General features: G+C 46.8%; 6 protein-coding genes across 6 annotated transcripts; 2 read left to right on the top strand and 4 right to left on the bottom strand.

Annotated features, from left to right (window-relative positions):
• Positions 1-5,081: 5,081 nt before the first annotated feature.
• Positions 5,082-5,963, top strand: N7471_010465 (DUF4476 domain-containing protein; the record flags this gene model as incomplete). Its single annotated transcript, XM_057283184.1, has 2 exons — positions 5,082-5,409; positions 5,458-5,963. The coding sequence occupies 2 exons, from the start codon at positions 5,082-5,084 to the stop codon at positions 5,961-5,963; spliced, it is 834 nt and encodes a 277-aa protein (XP_057132163.1).
• A 5,919-nt stretch (positions 5,964-11,882) lies between these two features.
• Positions 11,883-12,544, bottom strand: N7471_010464 (uncharacterized protein; the record flags this gene model as incomplete). The annotated part of the gene is made up of 2 exons (XM_057283183.1): positions 11,883-12,415; positions 12,487-12,544. The coding sequence occupies 2 exons, from the start codon at positions 12,542-12,544 to the stop codon at positions 11,883-11,885; spliced, it is 591 nt and encodes a 196-aa protein (XP_057132162.1).
• A 9-nt stretch (positions 12,545-12,553) lies between these two features.
• Positions 12,554-13,483, top strand: N7471_010463 (nucleic acid/nucleotide deaminase domain-containing protein; the record flags this gene model as incomplete). The annotated part of the gene is made up of 1 exon (XM_057283182.1): positions 12,554-13,483. The coding sequence occupies one exon, from the start codon at positions 12,554-12,556 to the stop codon at positions 13,481-13,483; it is 930 nt and encodes a 309-aa protein (XP_057132161.1).
• A 2,713-nt stretch (positions 13,484-16,196) lies between these two features.
• N7471_010462 (uncharacterized protein) lies at positions 16,197-16,463 on the bottom strand (the record flags this gene model as incomplete). The annotated part of the gene is made up of 1 exon (XM_057283181.1): positions 16,197-16,463. The coding sequence occupies one exon, from the start codon at positions 16,461-16,463 to the stop codon at positions 16,197-16,199; it is 267 nt and encodes an 88-aa protein (XP_057132160.1).
• Positions 16,464-16,809: 346 nt separating this feature from the next.
• On the bottom strand, positions 16,810-18,410 carry N7471_010461 (uncharacterized protein; the record flags this gene model as incomplete). Its single annotated transcript, XM_057283180.1, has 3 exons — positions 16,810-17,268; positions 17,452-17,676; positions 17,715-18,410. The coding sequence occupies 3 exons, from the start codon at positions 18,408-18,410 to the stop codon at positions 16,810-16,812; spliced, it is 1,380 nt and encodes a 459-aa protein (XP_057132159.1).
• Positions 18,411-20,044: 1,634 nt separating this feature from the next.
• Positions 20,045-20,735, bottom strand: N7471_010460 (ankyrin repeat domain-containing protein; the record flags this gene model as incomplete). The annotated part of the gene is given in 3 exon segments (XM_057283179.1): positions 20,045-20,092; positions 20,112-20,560; positions 20,714-20,735. 3 exon segments carry the CDS (start codon positions 20,733-20,735, stop codon positions 20,045-20,047), a joined length of 519 nt encoding a protein of 172 aa, XP_057132158.1.
• Positions 20,736-24,464: the final 3,729 nt, after the last annotated feature.

Raw genomic sequence — 24,464 nt, 5'->3', positions numbered from 1 at the left:
AGCACCAGCAGCGTACGTCTTGGATGATTTTTGCAGCGGCTGTTTTTGTTTTCGCGGCCAAGGTGAGTTTACTGCATACTGGCACAGTGAGGTTTGTAGTGTAGTAGCTGATATTCCACAAATCTGTACAGATAGCTTTCGTTCGGCTTTCCGGTTATCGAACGAGTTGGATGAGCGCACAATCTGCCGACAGGAGCACTGACTACCAGCGTATTTCACCCGCGGTGGTGCAGGGCGAAGGGGACAACGAGAATTATATCGACGAGGAAACGCTGAGGATATTACTACACCAGTCGAACACCGAGCATGGAAATGACTGGGAGGTAGGTTAAGTCCGAGACACCTTCCGCCCAGCAAAGGAGGAGAAATGTACTATCAGCGCGAATCCCTGGCCTATGGCCGGATTGATTAATATCAGACAATAATAATCTATCACATTTATAGAATTATTGCTCAGATAACATTAACGTCGTCTAATTTTACAGCGCGTTAGAGCTGTTAACGATACGATATCGGTACTATTTTCCCATATCGTCAATCAGCACCGTCAACTTCGAAGTCTGCCGATATCGTATCGGCAATCGACATCGACAGTTTCTTAAACTGTCGATACGATATGGGCAAATGATATTATCGTCGGCGATATATCGTCACCGGCAATTGGATAATAAGAGAATAGCTCCTGGTCCCAGATATAGAAGACTTTACTATAAAGAGAATGTAAGCTTAGATACTGGGACGCGTGCCGCTTCCTCTTCTTGGTTGACAGTGAAGCTCTTTCGGAAACTAACCAACTCCACATATGACTCTTCAACCCTGGTTCTACTGAACCACTGGGTCCATATCAACAGTGAGCTGTGATCAGCAAATTGTATTCATTCACACTGCACCAGTGGCCCGGTGTATCCGACACAAAATGCGTACCCGGTAGAAACGCCTCAACTACCGAGTTCTGAATGACGAGAGCGATGGAGAGTCTTTGCCCGAGGATCAAACCGACCAATCAAGCGAATCAAGCGAACCACCGAGAAATCTCACACGTACTCTCCCAACCTGTCAAAAAGACGCTGTGATCCTCGCCAACATACCAGATTGCGAGCTCCTACCTTCCGAGTCTGTGTCGCAAGTGCTAGTATCCCAAGAGAGCTCAACAGATATCGGTACTTCAATCACAAGCCAAGTATCCTATCGATGGTGCAAACGGCCAGCGCCGGTTACAGAGTGGATATGGGGATACTTCAAGACTACAGCCGTTGATTGTCCATGGGTTATCAAGAGGACCAACAAGAGGCGGCTGGTCGACCGAGAGATTTGCTGTATGCATGTAGATGAAAAAACGGGAACACGCTGTGACTGGCATACGTCAGATTCCCAAGTGCATGGACTGCTGTACGTATACGCAAAGTGCTACTCGTATCTGATTCAATGTTTAGGTTGATATTGTAAATAAGGTGTTGCGCATTGCAAAAAAAAGAAGTGGAAAAACTCACGCACGACTGGTTTGCAGTGCAAAAACCATCCGCAAAGGAAATCAACACATTCGTTAGTATCGAGAGGCGGCACGGGATAAAAAAAGAGTTTTACTCCAGTGCCCACCCACCCCTGGAAGGTTATACGAAAAGATCGTGATTGTATCGATGCTCCCAAAGGCTTCTCGGGTCACCTGCTCTAAGATTATAACCGGTCTGAAGTCCCAGCTGTCATTAAATATATCGAAAGACTATTACGCGAGACAAAAAAAGGACATGGAGCTTCGGGGCCTTCCACGTCAATCGGACACAGACCAGAGACGGTTTCTGATGCGCCTCGTAAGTGCGTATCAAAGCAAATTTCCCGAACGACTGGATTGCGCCGATCGGATGACAAGAAATCCCCAAGGGGCGATAGGCATGCTAGACACAAATTGCTATGTAGAGCGAGAAATGGATCGACAGCGTGGAATGCAAGGGCAAAATATTATAAGCCAACAACTATATAACCCTAAGTTCCCGACAACTTTGAGCTCCTCTCCATAAATTATCTCCAAACTGACAGTGAACGAACAGGTGTTTGTTTGCTTCCAAATACATGGCGCCACTGAATGACTCGGAGAGGGCCAACATTTTGTACAGTCCTAGCAAGTTGCGACTTGCATAGCCATGTCCGTCCCGGCCATTGAATAATTGCCTCGCCCGTAGTGTACTGTTTGATTATATGGAACCAGTCGTGACCAATTGATACATTACGATATTTTGCTCATCATTGATCCGCCTGACCCACTGGCTCGTACCGTGGAATAGACAATGGAACCTGGTCATCGTGGACACAAACGCATTCTTTGTGTTGGATAGATAGGGATGAATCCTGACGGCCCCGCAATAATAATTTTGTTTTCGAGGCGACTATTCGATTTGGCCAATTGGCTGATTTGGTTCATTTGGTCTAATTCCTCCCACTACATATGTCGGAACAAAGTTGCGTCTTACATGCAGCGCGCCCGCATAACACAGAACAATGCTCCAACAATGTTTAATTGGAGGAACGAGGTTTGACTGAGTATACGGTAGGAAATCATTGGGCCTATTGTACCTTATTTCCTACATCTATCGTCCCATACTGGAGTCAAACCAATCAGTGGAGGGGAGGCTGTGGTTATGATTCAGGTAAAGTCTACTGAGGCTGATCGCGAAGCAATTTCAGCAAAGTAGGACCGATGGAGGGTCACACTAGATACCAATTATCAACGTAAGCCAACGCAAACTGTTTAACTAAGCGCCAGTTCGATGGATATTGCGTTAGAAGCCAGGATTACGATACGCAGGCAGTGACTAGGCATGCTAGTCATCTTCAACAATAGCTTACACAGATCCGGTTTTGTACATTTCTATGACATTAATTTATATATTTCTAGCAGAAAAACGCTTCAAGATAGAACTTAGCTTCCCCAGAACATTTGTCTGAGTCAGCTGAAGCGTCTTCTTTGTCCCACACTACAATTGAGCAGGATATTGCAGTCTCTTGGGTTAGCAACTGTTGGGCACCATAGAAACATATGTTGTCCAAATCTTAAGGACTCATGTATCTCAATAGGCAATAGGGCTTACCTACCTGTCGTGGATGATATATCGGAGAACTTCCGGTACAAAGAAAATAGATTCTTGTATTGTTTTATGAACGCCTTTGCTGAGGTGCTAATTGTGAAAGTATTTGGATCGACAGCGGGTTGAAATAATCTATTCAAATCCCAGCGTGCTTTTGCCCAGTTAGTTGTAGATAATGATGATGATTAATTACCATTTGACCTTGGAAGCGGTTATCCCAAAATTAATCATCCCGATCATTCATTCAAATGGGTACTTGCGGACGACCTGGTTGTTTCGCACAATTTTTATGAGTTGATCAAAAGCCCTTATCCCTGTATTTCCGAATCAGGTTGACCTATTCCATGAGTTGATTGCTAAAACTTGAGCCCAGGGTATCTGTCTTAATACCGAACGCTCTATCTTTTGTGTCACGAAGCAAGTCTCTTGGCAAGTGTGATTAAATTTGCGCGTCAACAATGGGCGAGGAAACTTGCGATCTATGCCTCGCCCTGACTGGCCGCTAGCTGGTTCTGGGGCGCCTATTGGTTTGAAATCCTCAAAAAGGTCAGAGGCGCTATTACAAGGAAGGATGTTTACAAGAGGGGTGAATATGATTGGCTGTCAGGAGGCATTCATGAACTACTAAGTAGGGCACGTCCGTCTCAACACAAGCGCATTCAAAAAATGTAAACTACCATTCAATTGAAAGGTATTGTAATATTGGCGTCCGTGCGCCGAGGCACATCACTTCTTGTGCAATAGCGCGAAGTATATTATTGGGTCGGTAGTGATCAATGTCTTATCTGTTGTGATCTGAGGCTGGTGCAGATCAGGAACCAAGCCGAACCATCGGAATTAATCCCGAGGTGTCTATACGAAGAATCAAGTTGATTGGAAATCAACTTGATCTTCTCGTTGTATATATAGCCTCATGTTTCCCTCTGAATAAATACAACAATTCATACCTCTGAACAACAACATTATCATCAAGGTTGATGCATGCACCAGCAATCAGCTGGGACGGAGTCTTCGCCCTGGACTGCAGCAATGAATAATTCATTATTGCCCCATAATCGGGTAAATGGATCTGGGAAAATGAAAATTATGTTCATGCCCAGGGCCCTTTTGATGTTATATCACTTGGTGCATCAACCGACCGGACAAGTAAAAGCAAAATGAAAATGAAGGCAGTAAGTATGCCCGCGAGCTTAGCTATGCACCACTTGGAGTGAAAACATTATGGAGGCATATGATAGGTTATGGCGCATTGCCCTATTGTAGCCGAGAACTCGAAACAAAACAAGCCAATAATTGGCGTAGCGCAAAGCCTTTGCGATTCTCTGCTTTTTCCCTTGCCCCTCATTTCTAGCGCGCTTGCTTACCCCTGTTCTGCTTTAGCTCGCCCCACCTACTTCACCACGCTGGCGAACCCCCTGTTCTGCTTTACCTCGCCCCATCTACTTCACCACGCTGGCTACCCCCCTGTCAATAATCCAATCAACGTATACGAAATATAATATCACGCCAGCTTAATCACATTCCTGGCTTTTCGGTGCTTGAGCTGATCGGTTAGAGAAAACGACATTTCACTGGCCCACAAGGAGCGGTGGAGGTAGTAAAGCAGATGCCCAACTCAACGACTTTTTGTAAAAGACGGAAAATACTAAATCCCCAATTGCGTATAAACGATGGGAAGTGAACTGGTGAAGTCTTTTACCTGAATGATATTGGCACAGCAATTTTTGACCGGGGGCCTTTCCCAGCGGCTCATCCAATTATCTCCTGTCGTTTGAAGGGTGAGCGGCTAATAAATAGCTCAATGCTTCTGAGTATTGTCCTCGCATTCAACAGGATGCAGCCTCATCCCGCAAGGGTACCCCTGCCCCGTCTCGACTGGTCTCGGCGGCCAATTATTCTTTGCCACGTACTTAAGAGTATGAAAGGGTTTTTCAAATTCCCACGTTATAAGTGTGCGGCGCCCCAAGAGGAATTTTCTGTCCTCCTCAAGCGAAATCACTAATGCTGCAATCACTCTTTTGTTGTTTCAACCGTGGCATTTACGGCGGGGGTTCATCCTCTCACGGTCCCTCACCCCTACCTACGTATGCAGAAGCATGTAGGGGGCCTCAAGAAGAGGGTGTTGGGGGTGGCTCTACCTCCACTTCTCTAAGGGCCAAGCACAGCGCAGACCTCGAGGATTCGAAATCTGTTTATACCAAGCCATCTCAGTCTCTAGAGAGACGTCAGGCGAGATTTGAAGAAGACAGGCAGCCCGCGATCACCTCGGGTCAAATCGAGATCCCCGAGAACCAGTGCGACATGAGCAAACAAGTTGGGTTCCCTGAAGGTTATACTTAGGAAGGACTACTTCTAAAACCTTATTACTTCAAGCCAGGGAATATTATAAAGTCAAAAACTGCTGGTGAAGTGATAGACTTAGTCAGGTTGCTTGACTTCGACAACGATCGCATCAAAGCATTACAGGCGGTGGCGTCGAGCCTAGAGCAATTTACTGCCCTCGAAACGATAGACCTGGTCAGGTCATTCGACTTCGACGACGGTCGCATCAAAGCACTACAGGCTGTGGCGTCTAAACTAGGGCAATTTACTGCCCTGGAAGCGATAGACATGGTCAGGTCATTCGACTTCGACAACGGTCGCATCAAAGCACTACAGGCCGTGGCGTCTAAACTAGGGCAATTTACTGCCCTGGAAGCGATAAACCTGGCCAGGTCATTCGACTTCGACGACGGTCGCATCAAAGCACTACAGGCCGTGGCGTCTAAACTAGGGCAATTTACTGCCCTGGAAACGATAGACCTGGCCAAGTCGTTCGACTTCGACGACGGTCGTATCAAAGCATTACTGGCTGTGGAGTCGAATCAAAAGCAATTGATTTAATGCCAGGGGAACGATAGACATGGTCAGGAGGTTTGAGTTCGACGACGGTCCTATCGGAGCACGGCAGTTCGTGGAGTCGAACTAGGGCCATTTACCGATTGGGAAACGGAAGCGTCATCAGGTTGTTCGTCTCGGACAGAGGCTGTGTTGCTGAATTCCGGGCGTTAGAGTATCAAGACCTCAGCGTGAAGAATGTACAAAGCAGCCTCGCATATATTTACTTCCTTTCTTCAAGAGTCAGTTCATATATCAATTTGACATGCTTACTGATGGACTTTCCCTCGAACTCTACCTGATTGACTTCCGTGACAATGTAGCTTTCAGATGTACTTTGTTTGTTCAATTTATCCATCACTCTTATTGTTGTTCAGCGGACCAAGGGCTACTACATAGACTGTAAAAATCGCAGTATCTGTTGCAGCCGCTGTCGGACAAGGGCCCAAGGCCATGAAAAGACAGTGCGATAGCTCCTGAAGCACATTATTTGCACTACATTAGGATGCGTAGACAAATATGTCTGCTTACTTGCAGGGTATTCATGAACCTGCTAATCACAATACCAAGTGTCAACAACAGCTTTCTCCTACATGACGGCCATAGCACCCTCCTGGTACAGTATGATGTGACTAAATGGCAAGGAACACATTTGTTCGTCTCAGAAGCTCAAAATTCCTTTAATCGGGATCATAATACATGCTCATTTAAGGCCACCCAAGTTGCCCTAAACCCACATTAGACAGTCCCATAAAATCAAGTCGGTAACCCCTAGTCAACGTCTCATATGAGATGAGCTTTTCACCAGGTTGAAGATGTTGAAGAGTGGCCCGAAAACGTTCTTCTACATCCTCATATGTCCTCGAAATATCTTCCAGGTTATTCTTGTCTTCTTCAAGACCTCTCCGGCGGATAATTTCCTTCAATAATTGTTCACCAAACAGAGCAAAATGTTCCATTGCATCTTGTCCAACCCGGATAATGACAACATCATCCAGCCAAGATGACATCCGATTACTTCCCTGGCCAATGCATCCACACTCGTTTTGTTGGTATCTATCAACTCCAAAATCACGGAGCCGCCTATGTAACGTCGAAAGGCAAGTCGATGTGAGGTAAAGCTGTTGTAAAACAGACAAGGATTCATCCAGGCCCTCGAGGTGCATTTTGTGTTTCTCAAGGTCACGAATAGCACAGGATATGCAGGCCATACACCGGCGCTTGGTGTTATCGTTGAACTTTCCACGGGCACTGACCAGTATCTCAGATTATTGCTCCTATATTTCACTATTTTTACGTACCAGCGTATGATGTTGATATAAGTGCTAAGCGCATGAAATAACGCCAAAAGCACCTCCCGCAGTTGATATAGGCCATACCCCGTCACTGAGATATCTGCTATCTGAGAGGCGTCTCCATTAGGTGAGGCCTGCTTGGTCAGAGCATCGCAGACTTGACGGCAGAGCAAATAGAATGGGTCAAGTTCTCAACTCACGTTGGAAAAAAAATGGTCAGACCTTCCAACATGTAGAAACGATCATGACTTTGAATTCGTTGCCCGGATTTGTGGTTACAGTGGGGTAGATTGCCTTTCGTTACCAGGCTGGTACATGTAAATCAAATCAGTCATTCTCCTCTCGCAAATTTTTGCGAATATATTATTCGCACTGTTGAGTATCGCGGTGGTCAAAGCTTATGGCAGGACTAGCGATGGACATTTAAATAGACGAGGTTCCCACTTTTGATAGTAACCTCAACAAGAACATTACAACTACCTATCTCAACAAAATTGAACAAATTGAATAAATTGAATAAATTGATTGGAGTAAGCTAAAGGCTACTAGACTCCACATCACTACGGTGTTCCACTGCGCAGGGCCCAGAAAGGTGCCAGGTACACTTTGTCCTAAGTGGGTGTGCTACGCTTGGCATGGCGTGCTCGTATATTCTCTGAGGTAGGTAACCTATTTTATGAGAAAAGATACTTCTGGAGGTGATCCCTGTGTAAGACGTCATGCGGTAATAAAAGTATACCGATAGAATCGCATCAAGAGACGGAATCATTGATAGTATACTTAACCAAAGCAAAAGGAGGGTTGGAATACTTCCATATCCAGATAGTTTTTGTCCACTGCCCCACTAAGAATTGCCCCATTCAAAAACAACCCACCTTGTATCTTCTGCCTACACCTCCCCTATTAAGCCGATATCAATGGAAATAGAACCAAAAAGTAGGTCGGAGGCAGAATTAAGCCCTGCGCAAAAGTCAACTATTGTCTAAGCTGATCAGAGATGGCCAGGTACGGTCGGCAACCCGTGAATTTCAGCAATTCTGTCAGGACGTTGCACCACATCGTTCGTGGCCAAGGCCACATTTGGTAATTGACGATTCGCTTCGATCAATATTCTCGCATGGCTTTTCAGGCGGTGCTTCTCTAAAAGATGCCGGCCGAGATTTTGCCGGGTGTAGCAGCAACCGTGAGTCGTGCACAGTACTACCCGCCAGTCTGACAGCACCTGGAGGTACGGTGGTAGACCGTCGTCCAGACCACCCCCAGGTGACGAAGCCATAGCAAATGAGAGCCAAGAGCTTCTCGAGAGTCTAGCTGTCGTTAGCACTCAACTACTAATGCTTTACTGCGCTCTTCTACCCCATATTCCCATTGCGAGTTTCAGCGGGTGCTAGTACGTTTCGGGTCTAGTGGTCCCGCTTTTAACTACCAGGGTTCGGGAATTACAGCGTAACTCGTCGGCGATTAGTTTAAGGGACTCGCGCCTCGCGAACTGCCGCCGGGATTCGGTTCAGGGGAATTGCGAACTGGTGAACTGGGTCGGCTGGACTGGGCAACCGCCTGCGCTTCGTCCCACAACTTCTCCCACGCACGCTGCTGTCGCCGGGTGAACGAATACTTCGGACTGCTCCACTCGTGCGGAACCTGCGTGCGCGCGAAAAACATCAACACCTGCTGCCACGGCATGCTGTGTTTGACGATGGCCTCTTCCACCATATACGCCTGTAGCGGCTTGGTGGGGGTCTTATCGCGCTCGACCCGCACGGCTTCGATCTGGATGGTGTGGCCCATGCGCGCGCTGACATTTTGGCTTATACGGGCCACGGCGGCCATGGAATCCCAAATCGCGGCCGCGGTTAATGCTGCCTCGCTGCGGTCCTCGGGTTCCGGTTGTTGGACGCACTGGACCAAATCATCGGGGTTTAAACCGGCTAAATACACGGCCCACTGCGTGCGGCGTAACCACGGGTTCGCTTCATCTCGCTGGCCGGCTTCGATCTGGATGGGCTGGTTGATATGCTGCTGGTACAGCTCTTCCATCCGGTCTAGCTCTGCGTGGATCTGGGACGCCTGCTGGACGGGCTGCTCCGCCTGAACGGGCTGGCCGGCTGGTTCGCTCATATGGATGTAATGATTGCCTATACCTTGGGTGAACGCCTGCTGGAACGGGACCGTGCGGCTGAACTGCTGTACCTGCTGCTGGGCTGTATCTCGAGCTGCGGTACGGGGTCGACCTTTGCGGCTACTGGGTTTCCAGCTGTGTTTCTCACGCCAATGGCGCTTCATAACGGCGATATTTCGGACCACATACCCACATTCGGGTGTGCGGGTGCATAATAAACCATCACTATGGACGCGCAATTCGGGAATGGGTTCGTGGACGGTGCTGGGAACGGTCCAACCCTCGCACTCCTGCGCTCTATCCCACTGGGCAATGGCGTGCTGTAACTCCCTTCCAGTGGGCGAACCTAGTCTGTGTTGCGCTCCCTGAATGTGACTACTGATCTCACTGGGTCTGACTCCAATCTGGCACTGTTTGCAAATAATAATGGGGTATTCTGCGGGTTTGGTGAAAAGTTGGTTCTCCATATTGACGTGGCGTTATATATATGTGAATGTATACAATAAATATTCAAATTATACAACAAACTGGGGTGGATGAAGTGGTCAAGTTTTTCCAAAATTGAACTGGATGAAAGCTGGGACTTCTAAATACCCCTGAATTTCTCCTTAACCCCGTATTCATCTAATTGAACTTTGGACTGATCAATTTGTTAACCCCAAATGGTGATATTGTGGGTGGTTGACTGCGGTCGCAGCTCTTCTTCCAAGCTCTCATCAAAAAATCTCCCAATTTCAAACTAAATTTCCTCCACTAACACTGCTCGAATTCACTCTTCAAATTGAAACTACATAAAATCTACATCTGGGAATACAACTTCTGAAAATCTGAGTATGATCCGACGCCAACTGCTAAATGAACTGGGGGTGTGAAAATTAACTGAACTGGGCCCGGACCCACTTTTCTTTTCCCATACAAAAAGACAAAACCCTAATGCAACTGGGGGCCCAGTTCACCCTCCCCATGGGATAGGGTCCTCAAGTTGTTTCTTGGTGAGCCGGAAGCACTCCGTTCAGCCTTCAGGGGATGGTCCCTAGGCGGGTGTACTTCGCGCTGTTTCTTCCAGCACTCCGCGACCACATGGCCGCGCTTCCTGCAGTAGGTACATTTCTTGGGATTTCTCTGCACTGCATTGATTGATGGTCCTGGGACTGCCGGCGGGGGCGCGGGAGACTCCTTCCTCCGGACCGTCTGCTCGGCGTTGGACCGCCGATTTCCGATCGTGGTCGGGTTGACCGGATCCTTGTCATTCTGGATCGCATCCACAACCAGGATGTATTCCGGTCCGATCTGCGTGAGCAGAATCGCAATATGTGTCTTGTCACCGATTGATCCTGGAGCAATGGCATTCAATCGATGTACAAGCAGCCGTACGCGATCAACAAAATCCCGCGCACTGGCACATCGTTCGCCGGTTGTCTCGCGAAGTTGGGCAAACAGTTCGCAGAAAGTGGCGAGTTCCATTCGTCGGTACCGTTCTTCAAGTTCATTCCAGAGGTCGCGAGACGTCTCCAGTCCCGCGACATGAATGCTGATGTGGGGGGACAGGTACCGGAAGATAGTGTGGTAGGCCTCGGCTTCGCGGCGCGACCATTCACGGTGGCGCTCGAACGCCTGGACCTCCACTTCGAGGCGCGCTTCAGTGGCTCGCTGTCTCACCGCCCCGTTAAGGTGGGGCTCCACCAAGGGGTGGATATCTGCCGTAATGGGTTTGGCGTACTTGAATAGACAGTCGGGACGCTGAAGGTCGCCCGACACTACATCCCAGACCTGCCTTGCTTTGAGATAGGAGGTCATGAGACGTTTCCAGGTCGCGAATTTGTCACTTCCTGTCAGAGCCTCGATGGACGTGACCGCTCGGTCGGGCAAGTCATGGACCAGAGCAGACATAGTGAGGATAGTGAAAGCGGGGTAGATATATAATCAAGATGGTCAAGATGATTCTCGGATGAGTAGAAACGGCACCCGAGAGGTTGCTCCCGGGCTCATAACCTGTTGTAGTTCAGAGGAATTATTGATTGTTTTCTCGGAGGGAGACACGAGGCTATATATATATACACAGTGAAGCCATCTACTTGCATCATGTATTTCTTCCACGCAGAAAGAACTGGAAGCTTCTTGATCTGCAACAGCCTCATATCACAACAGTAACCCGTTGCACTTCGTTCCTTCGTTTCAGGGCATTATTCCACTACTCTACTCAGTCCTGCGATAGCCTTCCCACCACCTTCAACTAGCGCCCATGGCTAGGAATAGGGATGGAGACAAGCTGCGGAAGTTTGGCATAACGGAATCGTCGACCTGCTAACGGTTTTGGGTAAACATAGTTGAGCTTAACTATTGATATGTAACACCCCGGTACTAATCGACTAAACTCTTCTTCTGCGCAACGAACGGGCCGATTCCAATCTCGTATTCACGTATTCCCGAAGTCCTCTTCACTTGTAGCTACCCAACAACAACTTCCTCACTTCGGCATATAGACCAATGTGACTTGGGAGATGTACACATCTATTTGCCCTGTCTCCATAGCCACTTCTCAAACTCATCCGAACCTAACCCCCGAGGCACCTGGTCCTTCAAACACTTCCATTTCATTGACAATCCAAAATTTGCATGTCTTGTTGGATCGTCCATCAGCTTGTGGATCCTTTTTGTTTCCGGGTTGTTCTCTCCCTCAGACGCCACTCTTGCTCTATATGACCGCTCCGCAAAAGCACTAGCCCGCGCCTGATCGCCGTGCACGATGCTGATCTGGAAAGCATCATAGTAAAGTCTAGCAAGATGGGCGCCTGGACTACCTTCATACTCATCCTCAAGAACTTGGAGAAGTACTCGGCAGTCTTTGAGGCAGTCTTTGGGGCTATGCATGACCCGGAGCCCATTACCGATCGCAGCGTCGAGGCGTTGAATTTGGCGGCGTCGCTCGTCACTCTGTTGTAGTTCATCAGGTTGCCTGGAGCAGATGCTGCAATCACATTCGAAGCCGAATGACTTCTTCAGATGACGACGTCGCTCGTCTGATGGGCCCCCATGATCATCACCTATCAATATAGATCCTCTTGTAATTTGTTAATCGATTCAAAGGTTCGCGGTTGATTAAATGGCTGCAAACAGCTATTGGCTTCGATGATCATTACGGACTTTGCAAATTCGCGCACGACGACCGCCATTTCGATCATATGAATGAGATTTTGAGCAGGGGTTTGGAAGATGAGAGACGGTCAGGCCCTACCAGCAGGCGCTCATCTTTTATCCTCGTACGACATTACATCGGCCGGCTTGCACACCATATACGGGCTATTAAAGAGCTGCTTCGGGATACCCAGGACCTGAGTCACCTCCTTGATAACTACGCTGTCTGTAAGATTTATGCACCATCCGCCGTACCTCCACCCATTCGCGACTCGCATACCAACCTTCGGGGAATTCTGAACCGAATGTTCAAGGACAATGATAGTGAAAGAAAAATGCTCGAGGGTGGTCTTCTCCACTTGGACAAGGTGGTCGGGATCTTTAAAGATTTTCTGCGTCCATATAATGGCTCCTTGCTCGATGTCCATGCAGAGGTCCAAGTGTTGGAGTACTTCTACAAGATGCAAAAGTCATTCGCGGGTGACGATCGTTTCATCGCTTGTAGTAAGCCAGCCTGCCTCTGCTGTGAAATGTACTTGAAATATCATCCAGCCCGTGTGATGGTGTCTTCTTCTCACCGCAAAATTTGGACGAAGTGGAATCCCCCACATGTGCAACAATTTGACAACGAAAACCCTGCCGCCTGGCAACAAAAGGATATCTTGATTAAGATGACGCAAGACCTTCGCGAGCAAGTGATTACCCATGTTTTGCAACGCTTACCACCAAACCGTTGGCATCCAGATTCAATCACAAACATCACGGATATCCGGCAATTTGGCATCAGCTCTGACTCGCTCGAGGCATCCGGTGCAGAAAGTCCCGAGACTCCCCCAAGTACGTATTCACGAATTCATCAAAGCAGGTCCAACAGTCCGCCCGACACAGACCGTTCGGATAATTTAGATGCAGAAACGGGATTTGATGAAGATTCTGGCTCGGAAAATGGGAGAGTCCCTCTTTTTGACAGCACTTGAAGGAGCTCAAATACGTGCTGAACCTTATTCTATACATCTCGAGAACACGTATTTAAATCAACGAGAAGCAATTTAATAGCATGAATGAATTGAATCTATACCATATATTCATTTACAGGTTTCATAAAGTCAGTCGAGTGGCGGCTATATTTCCCAGGACCAGCCAGCGAAGCCGGGGAGACATTTTTTGTCGGTTTGTAGAGGTGCCCTACTCATTGCCTCTCATCGCTACTGTATGAATTGTCTTCTGATGCATCTATATTCTAAGGAAACAAAGAATCTATATCATGCATGGAGTCTACGTGGCAAACAGTGGTCCTCGAGGCGAGATTGCGGTCCACGAGCGAAGACATGAAAGGTTGAAGTGTCAGACGTACTCTGTGTACAACTCTCATGGGAAGGTAATTTAAATGCTTAGATTCTATAGCTGATGTCCAATGTTGATTTGCAAAGTACTCTTTGGCTTTCGCCCGCTCGTCGGTCTTGCGAGAAATAACGTCTATATAATGAATGATATACATATCAATTGCACATAAACTTGAGCAGACTCGAAGCGCATGACACGTTTGTGTTTCAACAGTTATGTCAAGTTGAAACGTTAGGCATGTAGCATGAAAGGGGCATTGCGAAGCGCTTCGGCCTGGATTTTCCAGATAGGTTCCGCTAGTCTAAAAAACTGAGGGCCAAAATTGTCTCTCATATTTTGCACGAAGGCATCATCCGACTCATACAGACTTGATCGGCCCAATGGAATTTCTTTGAAGTGTGTGAAAGTCAGGTATCTCCAGAGAACTTCCCAATAACCCATGGATTCTCTATTATAATGAACATTATAATGAACAATGCGTAGGATAGTGATGCCGATAGTGCAGATGTCGAAAACTGATGATCCTTCCAATGGTAGTGACAATCTACCAATGATGGCTTCCGCGCCCCATCTATTACGCGAACTTGGACACTGCTCAATCGCCATGTCCCAAGCGAGTATGATACATCGTTACCCTCCTGCATGGTGGGACTCCCCCCCCACTTGACCGTGATAGCGAGCTTGTTTCTTGGTTAAAAGCTACCAGGAGCCTGGTTCGGTATATCAACCTAATTCTGTTGTATTCAGCACACAGATGTTTGCTCAGGTCTTCTAATTTCGTCTTGACAGAGGGAAGAGAAGGTCAGAGAGCGGTGCGTGCCTTTATTTTTAAACGTATCACGAATCACATACTTGCAGTTCTAGCAGCAACCGTTTTCATACATGTTATGCGTCTCTTATCCTCAGCCTAAGTGTATATACACAGTTCATGCCAGGGATTCAAAGATGCAGTATGTATCTCTCTTTGGGCCTATTTGTGCGTTTCGGATCTGCAACTTTCCCTTGATCAAGCATGCTAGAGAGAAACCGGGAAACGTTTGAAGTTCCACCTTCACTCTGCAGTCTGTTGCACTCACTCCATGAACAGATCTTATCACTTATAGGTCAAATGTCAAAAAGAGCGGCAAACACAGTCCCAAAAGAGGAAATGTCAAGTAGTACGATCTAGTTTTCTCCATACCGGATCGCCCACCCCTCGGGCTCGAGATAAGATATATCGCGACTTTTATTCTATTACGTATTTTCATTGCAGAAAAAATGTTTCAAGAAAGACATGTCGATTCATCAAATCAATGAAAAACTGTAGACCAAAATATTAATCGAATTTAGCTGGGATTGTTTTTTTTGTTGAGAAAATTTGTCATCCTTGTACACAGACTTGGAAAATCCACTCCCTGTCATGGAAATCTAGAAATTCTCACTGAACCAAGACATTATTATAGCCAGGCTGTGAAGACTTAGGAATTCAGTAATCAGACTTGGAGAGTGACAGACTTTGAAAACAGGTTCACCTCGGGACAATCACGCGTTGTTTCCCGGCCAGTATCCGGAACCTGACGAATCTAGAATGAGATGACCTGTAAGATCAACACCAATTATCAAGTAGATAGATATAGCTAGGCTTCCCAAAGTTAAACCCGTTTCAATGAGGGTCTGGAGAGAATATTTGTTTCTCCGAAAGGGAATCTGTTTGCGACTTACACTGTACTAGAACTCCAAATAATGCAAGCCACCAACGAGAATAAAGAATGAAGCGACAAACAATGAGTATAGTATTCTGGATCCTCTACCATGGCCATTTGGATGGTGCATCTACGGAAGGTGTTGTGCTTTGTAGTGCTTTTGAGCGTTGTCTTTCCGTGTGAATTTCTTCTGACATACGGCGCAGACAAACAGCTCCTTGGGCCCCCAAATTCTTTCAGCAAGTTCCCTGTGACTAACTCTGACGTGCCGAGCAACGTCCTTTTTTGCAGCTGCTATGTATGAGCACTCGGCACAATTGAAAAGCACAGTGTGTACCCGAACACGTTTCCTAAGATTCATTAGAAGATGGGCGAAGGTAAAATCAGATGTGAAACATACTTCAACTGACATTTCAAGAGCATAACCTTCTAGCCTTTGACATCCCTCATACCGATAGAAGTACATTTCATCACGTGGCGAAGGAGCGACCACTTCATCTGAAGGCATCTCAGCTTCTTCAGATTTCCAGCCGCACATTGCCACCGCGTCATGAATCACGGACTCATCATAGTTGGTATTGGTCATTGGGCCAGTCAAATTCTTAAAAGAAGAACTACCAGACATGCCGCCTTCATTGATCAGGAACTCGTCGCATACAGTACTCTACAGAGACTCATTTGCATCGACGATTTCCTGTAGAGCAGGAGACGATATTCCGGTTGTATATAGAGAGGCAGGCCCTGCGGTGAAACTTTCAGGATTTTGATCTTCACCGGTGATATTTGAGTTGGACATCGTAGAAATTGCATCGGTCGGAGGACATCTTGCAGACGCACCTCCCACCCCGGTTGGTAGGTCGACGACGAATGAACTCTGAAAATGAGCCATATAGGCCCCTGTGTCATCACTACCCCGTGACCAAGGCTCCATGGTCGGTTTTGTCAGATGGTGGCCAAATGGGAGGTGAAAAGTGCAACATGGTGAGCCGAAGCCAGGTATAAATAGCCCATGCCAGCCGAGAGACCGACTCTTGAGTCATCCCCTTGCGGGCCCAGAGACAATCTCCAGGCAATAGAAAGATAAGATGACGGTGAAAACCTCGTTGTAGTTAAATTTTCTTATCAGTGCAGATTGGGTAGCCACGCATGTATCCAATCTGGATCAGTCATGCCTCTTTTCACCCTTGGCCTCCGCTCACCACCTAGTTAACATCAATGCGTTTATGTGGTCAAATGATCTTCTTCCAGCCTATGGCAACTTCTTGTGCCAGGAGACTTCATGCACATTCATCATCGCTGTCAACTTCCGCAGGCACAGCCCCCGCCGGCTCAAACTGGATGGCCATGTCCAACATGAGCGCTTTCCGGTCGCTGCCGATGACCGGCATCCAGTTACACTCTTCTGTCCAAATACAATGCGGAACGTGCATCATCGGAAGGATCTTGCCTGTTTGCATGTTTTCAAAGTCGAAGGACATCAGACGCTCTTTGTGATACTTTTGCAGCCTCACGAAAGGGCCTGCCACAATTCTCACCCGATCATCAAGCCTGTACCTGCGGAGGCAGCGGGAACGAACCACAGTCGACACCCGCAAGCAGGACTTCCACGTATCATAATCGGCAAAGTCCAAAATCCTGTCGTACACCACCGGCGGGAGAATTCCTTTCGATTTTGATGCTGCGCGGCGGCTCGCGGCGACTTCGAAGAAGTTGACAAGCGCCGCGAGCCCGGGGAACTAGCCTCGTAGTCTTCGGATTGTCCCCGTGCAGTTCGAGTTCATGATGAGTTCACCTCGCCGATGCTGAACCTTCATACCAGGCTTCAGCTCTGGTCGTTGGCGCGGATGTGTGCTCACACATTAATCTGCTCGCAGAGGCGAGAGATCGAGAGCACCACTGACTGTAATGGATTGACCCACCTCAGCATCAAATGAGACTTCTGCAAAGGCGACTTCAAAGTGGGATAAGATGACGATCTGAAATTTGGTGCGTCCCTGCTCGACACCCCAGGTAACGGCCTTCGTGATGGACTCACCGTCAATCACCAGTGCAAGACTGATAAGCACGTCCTCGAGCCAGTATATCGTCTCCATGGGCGACGCCACTGGAGGCTCGCCCGGTCGATTGGACAGGGAGCTGAAGAGCTGAACTCCAGTAACGAAGTACTATCGCCAGCCCACACTTCGTCAAGCCATCCAGGTGATCTAGGTAAGTGGTTCGACTTGCAGTCCCATGATTGGCAAGTTCGAGGGTTACACGGCTGAGCGGGGAAAGAATGGAATTTGGCCTGGCCGGACGCAATTGAGACGAGAGCAAAAGTCAACTCGCGAAAGGGAAAGGAGTCCGGGCTCCACTCCATCCCAAACCTAATGATCTCTTCCTTGTATTGAATAAGAGTACCGGCTAGAACGTGTGTGAGAAACGCCTTCGGCGCCTCCGCGATGTCTGTCCTCGGGGCAACGAGGCGGAAGTCATATTCGAGCTCCCAATTTCGCTCGGGAAACTCCAAAGCCGGCGAGGCTATATACTCTTCCGGGCAAACGTCGAGTGAGATGGTGAGCTTGTTCAGATAGATACTGTCTGCAATGGCACGAAGCCATTGTTCATCCTGGCGTGGGATATTCCCCAGCTTCCAGTGTATGCTGTGGTTCATGGTGAGGACTTCATGATCGAGGTTGATGATGTAAATGTACTTCCGGAGCGCGCCGGCCGCCGGTGCAGAGAGAGGGAACTTGGAAGTGGTCAAATTGCTATTAAAGAATAATGCAATCGGCTGTGTAGATGATGAGCCCATGCGTAACAGTGCTATCTGGTCCGCATGCTTTGAACGGGTGATCGAGCGTGACATTGACTGGAGCGAGTCGTATGAAGCAATCATTGTAGCTGCATGGTTAGGTGAAGAGTATGAGTATTTGGATAGGCTTCTGTTAAACGCGGTAATCCTACACAGAATCTCTGTGGAGGAAGGGCGCGATTGGACCGTACTACCTATTCGGATTGCTGGCGAGGAGCGGCAGAGTACTTCCAGTATGATGAAACTCAAAGTCTTCTTAGACAGGGTATGAGTGTTAACAACAAAAGGATATGGATATAGAACACCAATTTACCAAGCATCCAAATATGGAAAGCTGAAGGTGCTAGAGCTTTTGCTGCAAAATGGTGCTGATGTGCACATTAAGGGGAAAAACTTTCCCCTACAACACAGGCCGGTAGACAGCACCTATAATCTGGCTCGACGCAGGGGTAAGAAAGGGGCACGAAAATGGAAGACTTTCTATTCCCATATCGCCGGTCCTACAATACTGGGGTCGACTCTTTGTGCGTGTTGTTTATGTCGATCATACCCCAGAGGCAAACGATCGTCGAAGCATACTGCAAGGCAAAAGAAGCAGCCAACTAAAGCATTCTTGGGCTCGCAAGATGAAAGCGAATATGCCCAAACAATCGGCATCGCTACCATCCGCTTCGTTAATCCGTAAAATTGTCAATATTTCGATATCAGCTTTATAGGATAATACAGACATTTTTGAAGTAATATTACTCATTAGGTACCGCTCAAGAGCTTCTAATAGATGCATCATTAGATCAGTTTAAAGAAATTCCGGCCTAAAGCAACGAATCTCCACTTTATTAGCGTATTCATGAGTCGACTTACGAGAGGTTGGATCTGGAGATGCACTTCGCAGTGAGCTTTAGATAAGCCTGAATTGAGCCAAAGAGACCAAGGTCTACAGACATTGCAATAGGACGCTCATAACTAGGCAACAGTTCCAAGCGCGTTCGAAGACACCCTGACCTTACTCGTGCCTTTCTTGTTCCGGCAAGGTGCAATAACCGTATTTCACTATCAGAGCACCTTAGGCAACCACGCCGAAATGTACTCGTAAAAGTGAGTGTATAGAGGTATATTTGATTCCGAAACCCTCTATAACTTGGGTGTCCAGTCTTACTTCATATCATGCTTGATCGACGCAGCTCTTACATACCGAGGTCAGCGCCCAATAAGGATAGGATAGGCCATGGTTTTACGTGGCTTCACGAAGTGGCCGGGAAATAAATCACAAAAGGATTTGACTCTAGTGTCTTGCATATAGTCGAGGACCTTAGCGCAGCCTATCAAGTCTTCATTTAGAAGAAATCGTGCGAGACATTCAACTTGTAAGCAAATCAATTTTCTAATCACGGACACTAGATCTATTTCTGAATAAAGTCTTCTACTTGTCACATTAAACAAACCAGAACTAAGAATAGCACTATTCAGCTAGCAGGATCCTAGGTAAACTTGCCGGGGCAGAACATGATAAGCCCCTTTTTGGTACGTGCTTTGGAGCAGCATTTCGAGTGTGTTTAAATCTTGATTCCTCCAAGCCAACCCAATACATGGCGCAATATGTGCCAGGAAGTCGTCGTTATTGAGTGCCGAGTAATGTCCTAGGACTAGGCGTAAGATTTCATAGGCGTCAGATACCATTTTATCTCTGTTTTCTATCATTGAAAATAGATTTTCTCGCATTATTTCGATTGGTTGGCACCCTTTATGAGAAGCGGTGTTGTAGTGCGCTGTATATTCCTCACGAACATAACTGTTTGGACTCTCACACAGGGCCTCAGTAGCCCAGAGAAGAGCTGTTCGACCGGTTTCATCTGGTGTCATCAACTGAAGTCGAGCCCATTCTTGTCTGCAAGAAGTGTTCTCACGTTCCTCATTGGTATTCTTGTTCACAATATCCACCACTTCCATAATCCTAACCATGTTGCAATGCTGCTGCTTTATAGCCTTCAAGAAAGGTGTCTCACCCTGGTTATGCGGTGCATGAATATCAGCCCCATATTGGATTAAGAGCTTTGCTATCTCTTCTTGGCCAGAAATGACCGCAAACATTAAAGGTGTATTACCAAAGCAGTCTCGACCGTGGACTCCGACCGTGAACTCCTTGTTAGATACGTGGGGCAGATACCATTCAAGCAGAAGGATATATCCCTTTGATACGACGAAATGTACAAATGGGAGTCCTTGAAACGTGCTGTCTGTTAGTATAGATGTCAAAGTATTGTCCCCTTTTTTTGCAGAAGAATCAAGAATGTTGCGAGCTATTGAATGATTTTCGTCATGTAAAGCTTTGAGGAAATTATTCACTAGAGGGTCTGTATATATAGGGTCTAGTTGTAGAACTGGCATACTCGTATCTGCTTGTAGGCTCATGGTTATAATTTGACAATATAGGTAGAACAGACATCTAACAAATGGAAAAGAGACGGCTTAAATAGGATGCAGCCAGACCGTTGTACACTATTAAACAGATTCGTTCCCATGCTATTCTTAGATTGACCAGAGTCGAAGTCATTCTTAGACCCTAGGGACTAATCCCTTTTCTCTCACTGTTCTCTTCGTAAGTCAGAAACGATACCTGAGCTTGTTCCATTGTTCCTTAGAGAACGATTCAATATTTGGAGATTAAAAAGCAAAGCCGACTGCAAGTTATGAAAATCCGCCCATTCCTAATTTTAACCCATAGCAACCATAGGAATCTCTTTGCATTTTTGTAGCCGGTAAGAAAGAGGAAAACGTGGCATGAGATTTTCGAGGAGACATTTTGACGGAACTTCGAAGATGGCGTATGTAATCAGGAACATCATTAGGGAGATATAGAAATCTGGCCGAGGTGAGGATAATACCGCTATTTTGTGATACACGAGCCACTATCTATTCAAATATCAAGCTCCCTAGAGTGAGCATGTAAGAAAGAGAAGGCTCCAGAACAGATATCTATATTCCTAGGATAATATTGACCTATGTCTTCATAATATACTAGTCGGGGAGAGTATCATATTGCCTATACAACGAAGCGTTAGACATGATAGAGGTACATGCATTACCTCTTATGACCTTGACAAAGCTACGGAATTGCTTCCTTTGGACTAGGCAGGCACAGCTTCCCAGACCACCATGGTTCTGTACGGCTCCAGATTAAAAAACTGGTACTGAAGAAGCAGCTGTGTATAGGATGAATATAGTTCTATAGTTCTTAGCACAGGAGGTACGCCTGCTCCCAGCCGACTGGAGCTTCGGGCCAGACTCGGGATAGAAACTATACCCCGAGCGCACTAGAACCACCGAAGATACACCAACCACTGATTCTTCTGTGGTCTTCTGTGGACAGCAAAAGAGGCTTGCGAGCATCGCTTGCCCAGTGCGATTGAGATTCCCCGAATAATACTGAAATATTTACTTCCCGCGAATAAATGCTTTATTCACCCGCATTGATAGTTCTTCCCTTACCCCGGTTTTAGTATTACTGAAATAAATATTTTGACCAGGGTTCGAGGAAAATGTCGCGATGAGTTGCCATCGGCACAGTCTAAATGCGGAGACTTTGCCGTGGTTTAATTGAAAGTTTAGTAAATATCCAGAAGCAAGAACGAAGAGCACTTGCACTGGACGGAAGCTTTGGAGATTTTTGTCTATGCCACGAGGGTTACGGCCTGGCTCGATGCTTCAACCTAGCATTGACCATATACCACTGCCTCCAAGCTGACAAATTAAAAAGCCTTGGGCCGCATCGACAACAAACACGCCAGCGTCTGTGTAACTGTTAAAGTTCTTGTTTTGACGGTAATTTTATGTCTTCCTGAAACACATCACACATACATCAGGGTTAGCTCTGTACCTGGTATCCTACCCTCTTGGCCTGCTAGATTGTTAGAGAATAGAGGGTAGTGGCCGGGTGAAATGCGGCAGGCTGGTGATGGTTGTTTTGAGGGAAGAAGGAAGGAAGTAAAAAAGCGAAAAACAAATAAAAGAAAAAGAAAAAAGAGAATTAAATCTGGATAGTGGGGAATATCGTGCCTGCTATGTGATTGGCCCGTTAAACGGGTACTTCTCCCCGTCAAGCTATAGAAAATGAATGAAATGAATACAACACACAAAACCTGACTAGCCAAAAATAGAAAATCGATAGAAATAGTCACTCACATCAACGGCCCCATATTAGGAGATACGCTGGTGATAAAAACAGGCCTACGTTACAACCGGTGTACCAGAGGCACAACGAACGTGAAGGTAGCCCCGATAAGCGTAGCGGTGCCTCAATACACAAGTGTGACCATAGGGTATAATATCGTCACTGGCTTTGTCGATTGTAAAGCAGCAAAGCTTCTATTGATTGAACAAGGCTTTGCGTTCACTAGATTAGATGTACGGCAGCAACCTTCAAGCCATGCCCTATGATATGGTAGATAAATGCCCTGTTGCTTTACAACCGACAAAGATAGTGAGGAGTTTGTTGCTAGCGACCGATGTTATATTTTTAGTTAAAGTTAAGCCGGGAGATTGATTTCTCTAAATGCTTAAAAAGCTCATTATGCACACGGGAGAGGTTGTTTTCAGTGATATCATTGGTTTGAAAATTCCTGTAGTAATATGTATATTCGTCTAGTTGTCGAGAAAATGGCGATCAAAAATCGGAGATGTTTTGATGGGGTAGGATTACTGGGTCCATGACCACACCCATTTCCGACCCAGGCTGGGACGACACCCCTTTCTGGCTCAAGACTAATGAGTCTTCGTAGGATTTTATTTGACTCATATACTGAGAGGACCGCGAGGTTTCAAACTCCCAAACCAGCTAGTCGCTACTCTAGCTAACTTAGGCAATACTGTATCGATAAACGCGACGAACGCTGGCGTGCACGCTTTCTGGAGCACAGTACTCCGTACACCAGGCAGCGTGACGAGTCCGATCGAGTGTGATTTGGTAGAGGCAACCGGTCAGTAACGTGCATCCCTCCGTAACCGCTTCCCGCACTCGCCGCTCGTAGTGAAGATACTTTGGAAGACGCGCCAAAAAAGTTTAAACTGATGGCGTCAATGATGGTGAAAAAAATCGCGATAAATATTATCGATATCTGGTTATACATCTCTTCTAGTATCATTGAAAATTACCGTCAGCTCTGGGCATTTTTCACCGTGGAAACTCTTCCCCTGCGCACTTGGGTTTCCGTGGCAATTCAGTTATCCGGCCATGGTCCACGACCAACCATTTATTCTGAGGAACAGACGTAATAATCTTGGAAAATATATGCATCTAAATACATTCCAAATCGAAATTCTTACTCTCCTCGCTCTCTACTGGGTGCACGTATTCCTGTCTACTCCCTCATATTTCCCAGGGGTACTTTTGCTTGCTTACTAATGGTGATCTGTCACATTGCGTTATAAATAAAATGTAACAGCGCCGTACCTTATCAAACACGTCTAATCTTAGAGTCACGAGTTATGTGCCTGACAGGGATAGAGCCGTCGCCCACCTTTTGGGAGAACTTGGCTTTTCCGTGACACAACTCCTTTTCGCACTCTGTTTGCGTTATGTCACTCTCTGACGATTCGATCGCAGAAATAACTGCTTCTTTGCTGAACAGAATTCGACTGAGTACCAATACTTTCGCTGAGTTTGAGATATTCTTCGCCAAAGCCAACGCTTTTAGTCGATTATGGAGTGGGTGGCGATCTTTGACCGATCCTGCTCCCCCAGCAAAGGACGGTTGGGTGGCTGTCTGCGTGATATTCGTCTCGAGCGGGGTAAGCTGGACTCCAAAATGGGACTTTGCAAGGCAGACATTTTAGCTGATCACATAACCATTTAGTCTCGTTATCCGGTTTACGATCATATTCCTCAGGTTCCTCTTGGTCAGAAGCAAGAGTTTCTGGCTGTTATTGAAAGTGAAATCAGAAAATTGGATTCGGATGCGAAGATATCAAAAGGAACGACCGCTTAGTTGTGAAGTTGACGAAATCATTATTCCCCCGAAGAAAGTTAGGTCATTTGTGTCAATCTTTGTAAGGCGTCGTCACGGACTACCATTATTTAGCAATCAAAGTACCCCAAGGATTTTCGAGGAAGCAATCAACAAGCATTTTACCTTGCTCAACGTG

The sequence above is a fragment of the Penicillium samsonianum genome (assembly GCF_028829775.1).
Source record: "Penicillium samsonianum strain IBT 33392 chromosome Unknown utg000006l_segment0_segment0, whole genome shotgun sequence".
NCBI classification, from domain to species: Eukaryota; Fungi; Ascomycota; class Eurotiomycetes; order Eurotiales; family Aspergillaceae; genus Penicillium; species Penicillium samsonianum.
The sequence above is the reverse complement of the archived record's forward strand: the minus strand, read 5'-3'. Positions and strand labels throughout refer to the sequence as shown.